This window comes from Scyliorhinus torazame, chromosome 12 (assembly GCF_047496885.1).
Source record: "Scyliorhinus torazame isolate Kashiwa2021f chromosome 12, sScyTor2.1, whole genome shotgun sequence".
NCBI lineage: Eukaryota > Metazoa > Chordata > Chondrichthyes > Carcharhiniformes > Scyliorhinidae > Scyliorhinus > Scyliorhinus torazame.
The window spans coordinates 31,722,897-31,741,761 of NC_092718.1; the positions used below are offsets into that span (position 1 = coordinate 31,722,897).

Genomic DNA, 18,865 nt, shown 5'->3' on the forward strand with positions numbered 1-18,865 from the left:
TTTGTAAGGGCCACGAAGAATCCAGCACGAGTTTTAAGGATACAAAGTAATAACATTTATTTACTATAACATATATACATAACAGTAGCAGTAACTTCCCTTGCTACATACTCCTTCCTGCTGGTTCCTGAACTGGCCAGCTTTATTTATACTAGTTTACTAGTGGTTTCTCCGCCCCCCTCATTGGGGAAGCTCATATTCCCACAGGATTGTGGGATAGTCATTAGTCCCCAGCCAATGGTAAGTAGGCAGGTTATAACACATAGGCTGGGATTCGCTGTCGTCCGCCACCGGTAGGAGTTCCTGGTGCAGCGGAGAATTGTGTGTCGGGCAAAGAATGGGATTGGTGCCCTGTGCCAATCCTGTTGCGATGCTCTGGTCCTCCGTTGGCGGTGGCATCAAAGTTCATGCCCCACGCCAGCTGCAGATGCAAATGGGTCATTTGAGCCCATTTGCATTCTATTAACGAGCTGGACATCAGATTCTCCGTGCCACCATGATGCTTCGGCCCTATCAGCCGGGATTCACACGGGCATGGACTGGTGCAAGAATTTGTCAGTATGGCCCTGATGTGTTGGACCTCATGGTGGGCCAAGGAGGTACTTTGAACTTAACTACAATGTTCATAAACACGTGGAGTTAAGTCCTTTCACTTCCTCTTTTTCTCAACAGAAAGCACTTATCTGCTTATCTTGTGTTCAGGAGCTGTCAATCATAGCTAGATATTAGACCTGGGATGGGATTCCCATAGAATTTACAGTGTAGAAGGAGGCCATTTGGCCCAGCGAGTCTGCACCGACCCTTGGAAAGAGCACCCTACTTAAGCCCACGCCTCCACCCTATCCCTGTAATACCACCTAATCTTTTTGGACACTAAGGGCAATTTAGCATGGTCAGTCCACCTAACCTGCACATCTTTGGACTGTGGGAGTAAACTGGAGCACCCAGAGGAAACCCACGCAGACATGGGAGAACGTGCAGACTCCGCACAGACAGTGGCCCAAGCTGGGAATCGAAACTGGGAACCTGGAATTGTGAAGCAACTATGCTAACCACTGTGCTACCATGATACCCATTCAAATACTCAGTGCTCATAGCTGCTTTCTTAAATACTAGTGGGAAAGGGTTCATTCAAAATACTTTGGTTAAGAGATTACTTTCTACACTTTTGAAGTTACGGTTGCCCAGCTGCATATTTCTCAGCAGCGTGCCAGTCACTGGTGCGAGGGAGTGTGGAGGGGACTCTATCTTCCCGCCACTTGTCAATGGGTTTTCCCATTGTAACCACCCGGCTCCGCTGGGAACGCCATGGGCGTGAGTGCACTACGAGCGGGAAAGGTGAGTCGCAACGAATGGAGATTTTTTTTCCCCCTGGTCTCTGGTGGTGGTGGGGGGGGGGGGGAGACGTAGTCTGATGGGGGTCTCTGATGGGGGTCTGGTAGTGTATCTGTTGGGGGTTTATGATGGGGGTCTTTTGTGGGGGTTTCTGGTGGGGGGGTCTGATGAGGATTTCCGGATTGGGGAGTTGGTGGGGAGGGATTTGCCACCCTCATGCGTGAGTGCTGTGGGGGAGAGGGGGGGTGTAACCCAGAAATTCTCATTGTGTAACCCAGAAATTCTCATGGCGTAACCCAGAAATTCCCATGGTGTGGGAAAGGAAGAATGCCCCTAATTGTCACAAGGCAGGCTGGATTTGTGCTGTGGAGGTGGGGTAAAGGGAGGCCAGCCGCCAGACTTCAGTATTGGGCCACCCGCTCAAACTGGCAGCCCAAAAGTGGGGTTTGGAATGAAATCCCTTGGGCTCCCTGCCACGTATAAATTTGCATGGCACGGGAGAGTGAATCGCTCTGGTCATCGCTCCTAGCACTAGCGATTCACTTCCGGCGGGAGAACATTGTCTCTCAAATGGAGAACCCCGTCCATGGTCTAGCATTACTGACACAATTAATATAATTTAGTTTTATTCATCAAGTGAAGATAAAATGCAACAAACAAAAGATGCTATGCAAGGAGACAACATCTTGAGCAAAGTTTTGTCTTGAGAAAATTCTGCCCAATCTAAATGGCTGATGAAAAAGATTCTGTTGTAAGCACTATTAAACACACTTGACTGTTCCAGGCACAAATTATTTATCCTGCCCCTCAGTAGAGAATGCTCAGAAGTGTAGCTTATGTGGTGGTGCAGCAATGCTCGTAATTTTGAAATGTGTCTTTCCGTTCATGGAATTTATGCTTGCATATTAGAACTGTAAAGAAAAGCCCTCGCTCATAATGCTGACTGATGTTACTTCCACTGAGAAACGTGGTATAAAACAGCCTGGTGGTGGATATTTCCTGAACGAAAGATGCTGACCGACATCCACACTGTCAGTGTAGAAGGCACACCTATTGAGGAGCTGAGACTCAGAGACGTTTAGTAGTCAGCACATTCCAAGTTCATGTTAGCTTCTGATTTGTGCAGCAGCTAACATGAATGTTGTCACCCGGGTAATGAGTTTTCTACATCATTGCTTTCAATGACAATTTTAAAGATGAATTGGCAAAGTGTACTAACCCACTTACAAAAATAGCTTCTTCTCTCCTCTCAGTTAATGGAAAAATTAGACATTTTCATTTGTGTGAGCATCAAGTATCAGCCGCCATTTTCCCATTTTTGTGGATTTCCTGAGGCTTTTGTAGTACTGCACAATGTAAATCTCAGTAACGAGGAAGGGGAGGATGGTGAATAAGGGATGCTGGTGATAGGGTAATTGGCCAAGGATAGAAAGGACAAAGTTGATGTAGCAACTGCTTCTTCTTACGTCTTCAGCCGGGATCCTGGAGCACATTACTTCCTACATTCCTAAGGAGCTTGATTGAAGTTCCTTAGCCCTGATCTCTGAGGTAATAGAAAGAAGAAAGCTTGTATTATACCTTTCAGACCTTCAGAATGTCTTTAGCACAGATCTAAATCGCTGGCTTTAAAAGCAGGCCAGCAGCACGGTTCAATTCCTGTCCCAGCTTCCCTGAACAGGCGGCAGAATGTGGCGACTAGGGGCTTTTCACAGTAACTTCATTTGAAGCCTACTTGTGACAATAAGTGATTTTCATTTCAAACATTTTGCAACAAATGCATGAACTGCTTTCTGAAACACTTCTGTTGACAAACAGGAAAGTCAAGCACTTTTTATTCTTTCATGGGATGTGAATGCCCCTGACAAGGCCAGCAGTTATTGCCCATCCGTATAGTCACCTTCCAGAAGGAATGGATAAAAGATTGGCTGACTAACCGGAAATAGTGAGTCGGCATAAATGGGTAATTTTCTGGTTGGCAGAAATGATGAGCGGCATGCCACAGGGGTCAGTGGTGGCGGCCTCACCTCTTTGCTAGTTATATAATCAATTTGAATGAAGGGACCGATGGTGTGGTTGCTAAATTTGCTGATGACATAAAGATAGGAAGGAAAGTAAGTTGTGAAGATGACATAAGGAGGCTACAAATTGAAAGCTAGGTTAGGTGAGTGGGAAAAGATCTGGGAAATGGAGTGTCATGTGGCAAAATGTGAGGTTGTTACTTTTGTCATGACAAATAAAAAAGAAGCTTATGAGCTAAATGGTGAGACATTGCAGAGCTCTGACGTGCAGAGGGATTTGGGTGTCCTCGTGCATGGGTCACAAAAGTTTAGCATGCAGGTGCAGCAAGTACACTAATAGGATGTTATTTTCTATTGCAAGGGGAATTGAATACAAGATTAGGGAGGTTATGTTTCAGTTATACACGGCATTGGCGAGACCACATCTGGAGTACCGTGTACAGTATTGGTCTCTTTATTTAAGTAAAGATGTAAATGGATTGGAAGCAGTTCAGAGAAGATTTATTATATTAATACCTGGAATTGGGCAGGTTGTCTCATGGGGAAAGGCTGGACGGGCTAGGCTGGTATCCGCTGGAGTTTAGAAAACTAAGAGGTGCCTTGATTGAAACAGATAGGTCTGAAGGAGGTTTAACAGGGTGGATGCGGAATGCATGCTTCCTCTTGTGGGAGAACCTAGAACTCGGGGTTGCTGTTTAAACATAAGGGGTCGCCTATTTAGGATAGATTTGAGGAAAACATATTTCTCTCAGCGGGTTGTGAGACTTTAGAATTCTCTTCCTCAGAAGGTGGTTGTGGCGGAACCCTTGACTATTTTAAGGCAGAAGTAAATAGATTCTTGATCAGCAAGGGATTGAATGGCTATCGGGGGCAGACAGAAATGTAAAGGTGAGATTTAAAATTAGATCAGCTATGATCTGTGACAATATCGATATTGTATGGTAAATGAAGGGTCAACAATTTTATGTAAATGCATCTAACCACCAGATGGTGATTGAGAGCAGTCACATAGATCACGTGACACCCTTGATTCTGGGAGTAGGTGATTAGGCGGGATAGAGAGTAGTCGTGCGTTCAGGAGATCTGTAGCTAGAATTGTATTTTAGTTTATTTAGCAACATTTGTATCTTTGTAAGACGTTCAAACCTAGTTATAAGTAGTGTTAATAAATTAGCTTTGTTAATCAATATAGCTTGATGTTCTTTGTTGAACACTACACATCAAAGCCATCCTTATCCAGAAAGCAAAGAACATCACATGATCCTATTGAATAGCGGAGCAGGCTCGAGGGGCTGAATGGCCTACTCCTGCTCCTAATTCTTATGTTTGGATGTAACTGCCACCACCCCAATTCTAAGACCAGGGTGTGTAAACCTGATTTCTATTCTTGAGTTTAGGGGATGATTTGATTGACGTATTTAAAATGATTCAGAGATTCAATAACGTAGATACAGGGAATCGATTTCCTCTCGTGAGAGGTCCAGAATTCGAGGGTACAATCTAAAAAATAGAGCTTGGCTGTTTAAAAGTGAAATCAGGAAGGGATATTTTTCCACAGGAAGGTTTGAGGAAAGTTGGAACTCCACCCGAAACCTGTGGATTGTAGGTCAATTAAAATTTACAAGAGTAGATTGATAAATTGTGGTAAGGGTGTCAAGGTTTAGAGACCACAGGCTTGTCAGTGAAGAAGAGGTGCAGATTAGCCATGATCCAATTTATAATATCACAATCGGTAGCAGAGAAAATTGTTATTAATACATTTATGCCGTTGCTAAATACATTAACAGAGTAACTCTTATGCCAATAAATACATCTGAATCATGAGGCCAATAGGGTCCTTATTCTATATGTCAGCTGCTTGAATGTTTCATGTCCACCACATGATTCTTCTCTTTGAAAGGAAAACTGAATATACATTAGATCCAACTGGGAATTAAGGCACTGAAAAGGTTTTATTTAAATAAGGAAGGTAAATCTACAGTATTTTCTGTCACAGTTTTCTGTCACAATCAATCTTTTTTATAAATGAAGGTGTTGTATTTTTTGAACAGATTGCAATCTATTGCATGAATTTCTGAGAAAATAAAAAATCTGATGGTCCTCCCAGGCACATAGAGCAGAAAGGCAATGAACTGTGTGGTGAATGTATTATACCAATAATCCACCATTGTATCAGTACCATGCTTTGCCTTGTATTTGCATCTATGCTATGCTGTTGCCCTTGTGGGCTCCACCTATGGGCCACTGTATGGCATCACCCATAGGTGAACATGTTGGGACACATATGGGCTCCACCCATGGTTCCTCCCCTTGAGGAGGGGTATAAAGAGCATTCGACCTGTAGGCGGCGCACAGTATTGTTTCAGTCGCAGGCAGGCACTGTTCTAAGTTGATTAAAGCCACGGTTTACTTTTACTCTTGTCCCGAGTGAATTGATGGTCGCATTAAACTGTGACTATATATTTTAGTCCTTTATGTTGCCTTCATATTTCTGGGTCTTCTGGGTGAAGTGCGGGATGGGTGGTGGTGGGGGGGGGGGGGGGGGGGGGGGAGCGGTTGGGGCAGATACAGGGCAATGCGGAGTGGGACAGGTGAGTATACTGCACCTAATTTAAATTTTCTGTCTACTGGTTGGGTGCCCATTAGGATGGCTGGTTGAAAATGTTGTTTATAATCCTTGCACTGCAATCCATCTCTCACTGGAAGTTCTTGGAAGACACAGCCTTTTGTATCACCAGGATCTGCTGTAATGTTTAGCCTGTAAGCCTGTTGTTTGTGGACAGTTTAATTGGCTCTCAGAGCTGCCAGTACTTGCTGCTGCTTAATTCTGGATGTGGATCCTGTCAAATACATGGATAGGATGAGCATAGAGGGATACGGTACAAGGAAGTGCTTAGGGTTTTGGCCAAGGTTAGTATCATGACCGGCACAGGCTTGGAGGGCCGAAGGGCATGTTCCTGTACTGTATTGTTCTTTATTAAGTCAATGACTGAAACCTGTTGTTTCATGTTCAAAGACAGTAGTGCTTCTTCAGTGTCTTCTTATTGAGAAGTCTTTATTGAACTGATTCTAAGATGGCATAGAGAATGCTCCATGGCAGATGTCACTTGATTACAGAAAGCCAGATAGAACATGTAGAACCCAAACATGCTCTTTTCATACCCAGCAAAGATGCATACATTTCCCTTGTTGTTGCGAACAAAAGACAAATTTACATGCACGATCATATGTAACTATGAGTTACCCAAGTTACCCACTATACACCCATTGTCTCTTACATTAACAACTGTTTGTTCTACTAGTCAGTCTCTGCACATGCATTGCATACAGTCTTTAAACTGTGCAGGTATCTTAATGGAACGCGAATGCATTGATATGGCTGTTCGTCTGGGTGATGTTCCGTGTTTGGAGAATGTCATTCCCATAGCACTAGCTGCCGTGGTAACTTTTGTTCCATTGTGGTTGTTGGAGAAATGTGGTCCACTGGGATTGCTGTACTCAGTACAACTGTGAGATCCCTTCTTCCCAACCACTTGCTGTGAAGGAACAGCAGTGCTCGGAAGGAGCAGCTTTGCTAGTTGTGCTTACGTTCCTGCAGTTGCACTGGTATATTTGATTGTTCACTTCCGTCGCATACGACCGAGGTGACAACATGTCCCAAGTTTCCACATGGGCTGACACCTGTGGAGAGTGTTGAAGGTTTGTACCCTGTCTGGCTCTTCAATGCTCAGCTCTGGTAATAGTTTGTCAGTCCTGTCAAACAGAAACCTGGCTTTATCCATTTTATCTTGATATTTTCTTAAAACCTGTTACTATTTTTGGTATCAGTAACCTTTTTGCTATTGGAAGAGTAGTTTACATGCAGTGTGACATTAGTCTTTGGACTAAACTACTTTCCTTGTCTCCAGTCACTGTGTTTATCCACTCCAGGATTGTCTTGTATACATCTGCGCTAGATTTGTTGAATCCTTAATGATTCCCTGAGAAATTTTCACTGCCACCTCAATCTTTCCAATTGTCTGGGGACAGAGCGGAAGTGATGTCTAGTGTTGAATTTCCCAATCTTTTGTGAAACAGCTGAATTCTTCACTGATGAACTGAGGGCCTTTGTCACTCATCACAATGTCTAGAATGCTGTAATGACTGAAGTGTGATTTCAGGCATTCTATTATTTCTCCTGTCATCATTCAAATCTGCTGATCTAACTCTCAGTAGTCAGAATAGTAGTCCACAGTGACAAGATAGCCGATTGCTATAGTGAAGAGTTGTACTCCCAGTATAATCCATGGTCTACCTGGGATTTCATACATCATCAATAGCTCTCTAGCTTGTTCGTCTTGGTGCTCATTACATGCATCGTAATGGCCAACATGGGCTTTAATTTCATTGTCCATGTTTGGCCAGTAGAGCACTTCTCTTGCATTTCCTCGGCATGATTCAATTCCTTGACGGCTTGCATGGATGTATTTATCTATCCTCTCATCTCCTTAGAGATGATGACTCTATTTCCCTTGTACAAAATGCCATCTTGGGCTGTCAGTTCATCTTGATATGCCCAACATGTTCTTGTGACCACAGGTGTGTCCTGGATGCTCTTAGGCCATCCTTTCATTCTAACTTCTTGTAGTACTTGGAGAGTTGCATCATGTTGTATAGTTCATTTGATTTGAACAAGGTGCTTGCCTAACAGATTCACTGTCTCTGCTGGGTTCATTACTTCCAGATCATGTTGAGCAGCTGCTTCACATTAAATCTGGAAGATTTCACATTCTATTGTAGCCTCTTCAACTTTCTTCAAAGGGAGCGCTGCTCTTGACAACATGTCAGTGATGTACATTGGTTTCCTTTGCTTGCATATCACACTCAGATAACATCTCTGCAAACAAAGTAACATTCTTTGCAGATGCTTTGGAGCAGATAGTAGATGTCTGAGAAAAATGTTTTGGTCAGACTCTACTGCCACTGTATCTCTTCCGAGCAGGTGTTGGTGAAAATAATAGGCAGGTACCCTTTCTCAATCTGAGCATAGTATTGTTCCATTTGCGTTAGTGCCTTGGATGCAAATGTTGGTTGTCCTTGCTACATTATGGTTGCTTACAGACCCATTTCGCTGGCAGTCATACTACAAGGTGATTTCACCATTCACATAATTGTACTTAAGCATTGTGTTGTTATCACTAGTTGTTTGATTTTAGTGAATGCTGCTTATTGTTCTATTCTCCAATGTGACTGCACTTTCTTGGCAGTGGGCTTGCATAATGGTTCACACTCTTATGATAAATTAGACAAACATTTTTCTCTATATTTCATGAATCCAACAAATTGTTGCCCTGCTTTCACATCTGTTGGTCGCTGCATTTCTGCTGTTCTCACCTTGTCAGGATCTAGGTGAAGACCTTTTGCTGTCAGACATGACTTATGTACTTGACTTCAGACGTCTTCAGTTGCAATTTGTTCTTGTTCAACTTCAGGTTCATCAGCTGAGCTTTATCTAGCAGCCATATTAAATTCTGATCATGGTCAGCTTTGTCTTCTTCAGGGCTGCACGTGGCGCAATGGTTAGCACTGGGACTACGGCGCTGAGGACCCGGGTTCGAATCCCGGCCCTGGGTCACTGTCCGTGTGGAGTTTGCACATTTTCCTCGTGTCTGCGTGGGTTTCACCCCCACAACCAAAAGATGTGCAGGTTAGGTAGATTAACCATGCTAAATTGCCCCTTAATTAGAGAAAAAAATAATTGGGTACTCTAAATTTATTTTTAAAAAGCTATGTCTTCTTCCATTATATCTCCACATCCATAAACGAGGCGATCATCCACTATGGCTTCCACTCTGGGAAGATCACTAACTACCTCATGTTGGCTGCGTCAATACTCTCTGCAGCCGTGGAAATGCCAAAAAGCATGCGCCAACCATCTGTACCTCCCAAACAACATCCAGAATGTTATAAGAAAGCTGCTGCTTGCATCCAGCTTCAGTTGCCAGTAACCATCCTTTACATCTAGGGTGGCAAAGATCTTTGCCTTGGCAAGTTGCAGCAAAATTTCTTTGATGGTTGGCATGGGGTAGTGAGATCGCTGCAGCACGTTATTTAGATCCTTTGGGTCCAAGCATACTCACAGATTTCCAGGTTGTTTCACTGTGACCATGTTGCTAATCCTTGATTACTCCCTTCTTTTCCAGCTCTTTTATTTTGTTTTTTAGGTTTTACTTGAGAGTTGCTGGAAATCTCCGTGACAGATGTTGAATTGGTCTCACATTCTCATTTACTTCTAGATGATATTCTCCTGATAGACATCCAAACCCTGTAAACACATCTTTGTACTCCTCTACGATCTGTTCAGTAATCAATAGTTAGGTGCGTTGCCACATGTTATAAACCGCTGTTGGCTTCTGGCCTTTGCGTCCCTAGTAGCCTGGCGAAGGATCTTGCGAGTGTGTAAGGAGGCGAAGCCCCCCAGCGTGGAGGCCTGGATAAACGATATGGCTGGGTTCATAAAGTTGGAGAGGATTAAGTTTGCCTTGAGAGGGTCTGCGCAGGGGTTCTACAGGCGGTGGCAACCATTCCTAGACTATCTCGCGGAGCGTTAGAGGAAGGTCGGTCAGCAGCAGCAACCTGGGGGGGGGGGGACGTTCGGGGAGGGGGGGGAGGGGGAGCTGCCTTGGGGGGTGGATGAGCAAGAGATAACATGAAGAGTCGGGGAAACTGGCACGTACGGGAGAGAGCCAGTGTACAAAGCTATGTAAATATACTATTTTGCCATGTATATATCTTGCTCCGCGCGATTTCTCGTTTCTTTTTTTTTGTTACCGGGGGGGGTTATTGTTTGTAAGGGAGAAAAACTGTGTTAAAAACTTTAATAAATATATTTTTATAAAATAAAATAAACCGCTGTTGGCACATTGAGGGCTATCAGACTAAATCTAGCTAAGATAAGCGATGTAGCGTCCCCTCTATGAATATGAACTGCAGGTCTTTCTTCTTGCCATTGCATAAGGCTCTCATACTAAATTGTCCTTTTGGTATGAGTATCAGAACACATAGCCTCAACCTTACTTCAGTGCTTCAGTTTTGGATTGCCATTTTGAGCTACCTCGAACAGCTCGATGACGATCATGATGTTGCAGGACGCACCAGTGTCTATCTACTTGATACTTCCCTTCTGCGGTCATCTTTGTAACAGCCACAAACCATTTATCACCTTTGAACTTGACGGAACCAACCTCTTGTATCGTGTATCATCAGATTCTTCTACTTATATCTGTCCAGTAGCCATCTGTACAGATTTGTTCTGTTAAACACTTCTGTGTAAAATGACTCTGCTTGTTGCAGTTAAAATACCGTTTTCCTTCTTTTCCTTTGTATGATGTCCTCTGAAGTATTTGCATCCTGCCCTTTGTCTGTGATTGCTCTGCTCTTTCGGCCTGTAATGTCTCTCAGCATAATCTATCTCCTGGTCTGCTCTGCTATGCATATGCTCTCGCTGACGTTTTGCAACTTCCACATTTTTACACACATTTATTGCTTTCTTGAATGTACGTTTCTCCTCTTTCAGTAGACTTGTTCTCAGAGGAATCTATTCCACCTAAGACTAATCTATCTTTAATCAGATCATCTTTTAGCTGTCCAAATTCACGTTATTCTGCAAGCTGTGCTACAGCAATCTCATAGTGAGTTATGGTTCCCTTTTCATCTTGAGATTTAGTGTTGAATACATAGTATTCATAAGTAATATTCACTCAGGGTGCAAAGCAGTTATTCAAAATCTCTGTCATCTGTTTTCTCTGTTCGTCAGATAGATTTAAGTAGTCGCGTTGTAGCAGTCCCTCCCCAGCAGTGTTTGAAGTGTGGCAACTCTTCCTGGTTCTGGCTTGTTATTTAACTTTGTTGCGAGCTTGTAGTTTTGCCATTGCTAGTGAAAAAGCTGCCAATTTTGCCACAGATCACCTTTCATTTTAACAGGAGAGGGGAAAGTTTTCAGCAGCCAAGTTATTCACTCAGTATTTTACTTGCAGCCTTCGGTTTGTGTTTGCTTTTACTTGCCCTTGGTTTATCAGCTTTTAACAATCCTGTGTGCCTTCCTGATCGGTATCTTCTCTGCAGCATTTTCAGGATTCTAAAACTCCTCTAATGCCATATTTCCTTTTAAAGACAACAGTGCTTCATCAGTGCTTTCTCAATGACAGGTCTTTATTGAAATAATTCAAAGTTGGCAGCCTACAGAGACTGCCCTGTGGCAGAGGTCACCTGACTACAGAAAGCCAGATAGGACATGTAGAACTAATTGCATTTCAATCCCAAACGCCTGTAAACCTGGTCAGGCTCAGAGGTGTCAGAGCGTGTTCTCCTAGTACAGTGAGAAGATGGATATATGGGACTGAAATGTTCCCAATGACCTCAGCAAGGCAAAAACAGACATTTATAGAATGGTTCAATGAGAGTTAAAATGAGACATTCTATTGGACGAGAAGCTCTACCTCTTCCAAGGTAATAAAAGCAAAATACAGCGGATGCTGAAAATCTGAAATAAATACAGAAAATGCTGGGAAAACTCAGCTGAAGAGCCAAGATAGACTCTCTCCACAGATAGAACCATAGAATACCTGTAGTGCAGAAGGATATCATTCGGCCTATCGTGCCTGCACCTACCCTCTGAAAGAGCACCCTATCATGGAATTTACAGTGCAGAAGGCCATTCGGCCCATCGAGTCTGCACTGGCTCTTGGAAAGAGCACCCTATCTAAGCCCACACCTACACCCTATCCCCGTAATCCAGTAAACCCATCTAACCTAAGGGCAATTTAACATGGCCAATCCACCTAACCTGCACATTTTTGGACTGTGGGAGGAAACCGGGGCACCAGGAGGAAATCCACGCAGACACGGGGAGAACGTGCAGACTCCGCACAGACAGTGACCCAAGCGGGAATAGAACCTGGGACCCTGGCACTGTGAAGACATAATGCTAACCACTGTGCTACCGTGCTGCCCAATCTAAGGACTATCCCCTTAAACCCACTTAACCTGCACATATTTGGACACTTATCCACCATGGCGGATGGCGATATTTGAATTCAATAAAAATCTGGAATTAAAAGTCTAAAAGGTGACATGAAACCATTGTTGGCTTTCGTAAAAACCCATCTGGTTCACTAATGTCCTTTAGTGAAGGAAATCTAACTTCCTTACCGGATCTGGCTTACATGTGACTCCAGATCCACAGATTCTTAAATGCCCTCAGGGATGAGCAATAAAGGCTGGCCCAGCCAGACACCCATGTCCCACGAACGAATGAAAAAAAAAAAACAAGGGGCAATTTAGCATGGCCAATCCAGCTAACCTGCACATTTTTGGATTGTGGGTGGAGATGGGAGCACCCGGAGGAAACCCACACAGACACGGGGAGAAAGTGCAAACTCCGCACAGTCAAACGAGGCCGGAAACGAACCATGGTCCTCGGAGTTCTAACAGCTAGGCCGCCCCAAGCGCTGCCAGACCCCCTCCCAACAGGTATTTCCAGCATTTTCTTCCAAAAGAGAGCTGCCGGGAGGGACTTTGTTTTTGAGTACCAAATTATTGTTTTTTCCCCAATTAGGGGACAATTTAACGTGGCCAATCCACCAACCATGCACATCTTTGGGTTGTGGGAATCAAACCCACCCACGCAGACACAGGGAGAATGTGCAAATTCCACACGGACAGTGACCCAGAGCCGGGATTGGAACCCGAGTCCTCCGCGCCGTGGGCAGCAGTGCTACCCACTGTGCCACCCTGAATGCCGGTGCTTCTGACATCTCCAGTGGTTTTCCCCCCTGAGGGTCGGACTGACTGACCGGCTGTTGGGGGGGCTCTGCAGAGAGCGCGCGGCAAGTAGCTGCTGCGTCAGGCAACGTGTGGCCAGCGATGGCGTCGCACCCTCCCCCTCCCCGCGAGCGCCGGGGATGACGTCGTCCACCCCGCGCAGGCTGGGACTGGGGGGGGGAGGGCACAGGGGGCGAAAATCCGCCTCGGACCGCGGAGGGAGGGCGCGCATGCGCGGCAACCGACCGCCGAATAATCCGGGCATTTTGGAAAGCCAACCGAAGCGGCGTCGGGAGGCTCGAGCTGATTTTCCTCCAGAGAGGCGGGCCGGGCAGCAGCGCCGCCGCCGCCGCCGCATCTCCCCGCACGGAGAAGGAGGAATCGAAATAGGGATCGTGACAATTACAACAAACTGCCTCATTTAATTCAGGCGAGCCCCGGGATGTTGCCGAGTGTGGAGCCCGGCCGGACCTGACCGGAGCGGAGCAGAGCAGCACCGCGACTCAGGAGGATGCATCTCCATCAGGTGCTGACCGGAGCTGTCAACCCCGGGGACAACTGCTACTCGGTCGGGGGCGTTGCTGACATCCCGTTCACGGTAAGCGTGAGTGTGTGTGTGTGTGTGTGTGCAGATGGGGAGTGCATTGCGATGCATTGCGGCTCCGGTGGGTAGGTGGCGGTGACCTGACCCTCGCTTTTTCAATGATGCGATCGGCAGCAGCAAACACGACGGGTGTGTGCGGGATTCCCGGTCACGTAAATGTTTGGTTTTGGGGGTGGAAGAAGACCCCCCTCCCCCCTCCGCAACTCCCGTCAGTGCACCGTTATTGTGGGCCGATTAAATGGCTGCGGCAGGCCACCTGATCATATTGGGGGGGGGGGGAGGGGAGGTGATGATGGGATCAATAGAGGGCGCGCACTGAAGCTGGAATTAACTTGCATTTGCGACATATTTACATTTGCAGGGGGTGGAGGTGCACGCCTGACTGCTGCTAGCGCTCAGATTGTAAAGCGGGATCGAAGCGATGGGGAGTGCTGTTGCTCAGCTGTTTCTGCCTCCACCACCCCCAGTTCCGCAGCTCTCCTGATTGTGGTGCCAAATCGTGGGCATCGGCACAGATGTACATTTTCTGTATCTCTTTTTCCTCATTCAAACATTCGGATTTAGGCCTTTGTGTCTTTTAAATTGAACAGGTGCTGTCATTAAATTCTTTGCCCCGGATGATGATGGGGGTTGGCTGATGTTGCACCGGATTTTTTGCGGGCTTGATGGCATTAATAAATCATGGTGCTGAGACTGGCAGACGGTGACCGTCCTTCAGAATTTCCAACAGGTTTCTTTTCCTCTCTGCCCCCCCCCCCCCCCCCCACCCCCACACAAGTTGTTTGCTGTGGCATTGCACCCCTGCCAAGGGCAGTTTACTGGGTATTGGTTCAAAGGGAAGCTGGTATTTCAGAACCCGCACCATGCACAATGAGGGGTGTTTACCAACAGTTGGTCGGGGGACACTGATGCAGGGGACACTGATGCAGCCCATTGAAATCAAGCTGCCTTGACTTTTTTGCAATTCAGTAAGTGTGGGTCGAAAACGGACCCCCGACATCGGTTCAAATAAAAGACCTGTTATCACTTCTGGTGGGTCTTCAGGATTTTGCTGTGTGGAGTTTGCATGTTCTCCCCGTGTCTGCGTGGATTTCCTCTGGGGTGCTCCTGTTTCCTCCCACAGTCCAAAGATGTGCAGATTAGGTGAATTGGCCATGGTAAATTGTCCATAAATTAGGTGGGGTTACGGGGCTCGGAGGATTGGGCCTAGGTAGGGTGCTCTATCGGAGCAAGGGCCAGGGCAGACTCGATGGGCAGAAGGATCCCTACATCACTTCCTGTGAACTTTAAACGCAGGTGCTTCCCAAATCGGTGCTGTTTAAAGTACTGCAGTTGTGTGTAACATATATTCCTAGCCGGCATTGCAGTGGGTGATATGTACACGGGGCAAATCCTCCGGTCTCCAGATTGTCAGAGACCGGAAGCCTGACTTGAGATGCACTTCGGAACCCTGGCGAATTCTGATGTACTACTTGAGAATTTCCCGGGTTTCAACTTTGGATGGGTAATTGCCCTGCACCTTGGGACCTGAAGCAAAATTGGAAGAGTTCCGTGGTGCTAAATTGAATAGTTATTCAGGAAATATTATACTCAATATTCGGTGAAAATCTGATGTAGCATTTGGGTAAATATAAAGCCAGGCTCCCAATCACCCCCCCCCCCCCCCCCCCCCAATCTTGACCTGACTAACCCCTCACCCAAATAGACCCCATGACCTGCCCCTCATCCCCCACCTCATCCATTCAAACAGGACCTGTTAACTTACCATATTGCAGCTTTTGCTGTTTGAGGGTTGGGGGAGGATGCTGAGTTATGCACTGAACATCTTTGCAGGTCTCTGCATGGGTTCCTGCCAGGAGGGAGTTCTTTTGTAAGCTGCATGACAAATTAGACCCTTTTTAAACGTAACCAAGTGCAGTTTTCTGACTTGATCAGTGTTGAATGCAACAGTTCTGACGTTGATTGGAAGATTTGGGCCAAGTATGCCAGTGTTGAGTTATATATCTTTTTGGAAGCATGTGCCACTTTTTTACTTTGTAGCACTTTGATAACTAAATTTTCTTGTATTATTTTGCTGAGTATGACTTAAGTGCCATCTTGTTGATAGCACTCTTGCCTTTAAATCAAGGTTCAGACTTGAGTGCATTTGGCCAATATTCCTGTACAGTGCTAAATGAATGCCATAGACACCTTTCCCGAACTGCTGACTCCATTCTTCTCTGTTAACTTTGAGGTTGAAGCATACTGATTACAACCTTGGTATCATACGTGAAAGCAAGATGAGCTTCTGACCACATAATTGCACCATTGCTTAGATGGCTTGTTTCCACCTCTGTAACATTGCCTGACTGCCCGCTGCAGCTCATCTGCTACTGAAACCCTGACTTGATTATTCCAGTGTAATGTTGGCAGGAATCCCATTTTTTTTTACTGTCCATAAACTTGGAAGTAATTGCTGCTGTGTCCTAACTTGGACCAGATTCCACTTGCCCATCACCTTTGTGCTTGCTGACTTGCATTGACAGCCAGTTAAACAACATCTCGATTTAAAAATTCACATCTTTGTTTTCATACCTCGACGTGATGACACCGTCCCTATGTGGAATTATCCTATCTGACTCTCTCCCTCTTTCTTCCTTTTAGCGTGCTTCTTAAAACGACATCGGTGCCAAATTCATTTTTTAATTGTCTTCCTTTTAAGTGATTGGAATACATCCCCCCCCCCCCCCTCCCCCCCTCCCTCTCACCCCTCCCTCTCAAAGGGCAAAGCAGCCTATGGTCATCCGGGACTATGGCGACTTTACATTTACCGTACTTGTTGATTTGAGGTGTTATCTTTTGGGAGATGCATTAAACCAAAGCTTTGTCTTTCAGTTCAGAACTATTTGAAAAAGAATATATGGGATTTCCCATATTTTCTGTCCTATTACAGCCAACGACATTGGAATCTATGTCCTGACCAGAAAACAAATCCAACCCTTCTGAATGCAACTCACTGTCAACAACAGTGCTATTAAGTGGCACTTGCTTACCAGTAAACAACTCCTCAATGCTAAGTTTGTCAGTTTGAATTCTGCCAGTATTGCTTTGCTCCAGATCTCATTAAAGCCTTGTTCCAATTGTGGCAATTAGCTGAATTCCAAAACAGAGAGCCATTTCTTTTGAGAACAGGATAGCTGGACCCTAATAAAACTGAAGTAAGGTAGAAAACTCTCCAGTGGCTGGAGTCATACTTAGCACAAAAGACATTTGTTGTAGTTGGTCGAGGTCCTTCATCTCAGCCCAAGACATTTCTGTAGGAGTTTCTCATGGCAATGTCCTAGGTCTAAGAATCATCAGCTGTTTCATCAATGCCGTTCCTGTCATCATACGTCAGACGTGCTGCTGATTGCACATGTTTATCTCCATTCATTATCAGAAGCTGGGTATTCTGCAGCAAGTGGCTCATAGAATCTTAGAATTTGTAGTCCAGAAGGAGGCCATTTGGCCCATCGAGTCTGCACCAGGCCTTGGGAAGAGCGCTCTACTTAAGCCCACGACTCCACCCTATCCCAGTAACACCAGCTAACCTTTTGGACACTAAGAGGCAATTTAGCATAGCCAATCCACCTAACCTGCACATCTTGGACTGTGGGAGGAAGCCGGAGCACTCGGAGGAAATCCAGCCTGGATATGCATGGAACCAGGCGAGTGCAATCCCATTCAGTTGGGTGATAGTGGAGAGGTGTTGGAGGATGGTGTGATCAGCATCTCTAAGGCTCGAGACCAGTTGAGAAAGAATGAGGAGGGATAGTTTGCCGTTGGCACAGTTACGTCGGATGTCATTAGTAATTATGATTAAGAACATAAGAGCTGTTTTGATACTGTAATGGGGCGGAAAACGAATTAGAGGAATTCAAATGTGGAATTCCTGAAAAGGTGGACATGAATTTGGGAAGTGACAACATGTTCACTGACCTTGGGGATGAAAGGGGTCAAGGGCTCTTTTTATTTTTTGAAGAGGGGGTGATGACAGCAGATTTAAAGGAGAAAGGAGTTGAACTTGAGGGCAGCACGATAGCACAAGTGGATAGCACTGTGGCTTCACAGTGCCAGGGTCCCAGGTTTGATTCCCTGCTGGGTCACTGTGAGGAGTCTGCACATTCTCCCCGTGTCTGCGTGGGTTTCCTCCGGGTGCTCCGGTTTCCTCCCACAGTCCAAAGACGTGCAGGTTAGGTGGATTGGCCATGATAAATTGCCCTTAGCTTCCAAAATGGTTAAGAGGGGTTACTGGGTTATGGGAAAAGGGTGGAAGTGAGGGCTTAAGTGGGTCGGTGCAGACTCGATGGGCCGAATGGCCTCCTGCACTATATGTTTTATGTTCTATGTTCTACTGAGGAGACCACATACTCCCACTTCTACATCATTGCCTGTCTCTGACCTCTGCCTCAACTCCTCTGCTGCTGAAACCACCTTTAAAATTCTTGAAGTTCGTGAGACATTTTTCTACATTGCTACATAAATATTATTATCGAGGAACACCAAACAGGAAGCCTGCACACTTGATCCTGGATTGTGTGGAGGGAGCTGTTTTGAGTGTGCAGACAGGCAACAATTGTTTTCCTTGTGCTTGAGCAAGGGAGGAAGAAACTAGCAGTTGAAAAGTGCATGTGAGTATTTGGAAAGGACAAGGTTGCACTTCCCTCTGGTCAAATAGCTAGTCTGCCAATTTGTTCCCATAAACCATTTGGGTGAGACAGACAGCTGGTCTGTTACTATACCCGAATGAGGAAGAGAGAAAAAGGAAGGAAATGTTTTCAATTGAATGAGTCAGGATGCGTCTTGTATAACCTTCAGAAAGCTTTCACTGTGGTGAAGGTACTAACTCTGGGCCTAATTTAAAAATGTCTATTTATGTTAAATAATTAACTCCTTTGGGTAATACGTCATGCTGTCTATTTTGCAAATAATTCTGGACTGTTGGTTTTCTGTCATACAGGATTGAAATCATCCTTTCGCATCTTTTCGTTCCTTCTTTACTACATTAATTATTATTATGAAGAATCAATGATGATGGCAAATGAGGTTCTTCTGTCTCTTCTACTGCTTAAACCCATTGTTCCGGTGG

At 45.3% G+C, this 18,865-nt stretch overlaps 1 protein-coding gene across 4 annotated transcripts in view; it reads left to right on the top strand.

Moving 5' to 3' along the window:
• Positions 1-13,396: 13,396 nt before the first annotated feature.
• The window catches only part of dmxl2 (Dmx-like 2), a 235,865-nt gene continuing 230,396 nt past the window's right edge, over positions 13,397-18,865 (top strand). For 2 of the 4 annotated variants that reach the window (XM_072470615.1, XM_072470616.1), the window contains exon 1: positions 13,397-13,752. In XM_072470615.1, coding sequence (XP_072326716.1) covers positions 13,666-13,752 — 87 coding nt within the window. In that variant the 5' untranslated portion in view covers positions 13,397-13,665. The remainder of the gene's footprint in view (positions 13,753-18,865) is intronic. The other 2 variants (XM_072470617.1, XM_072470618.1) reach the window with 1 other exon arrangement.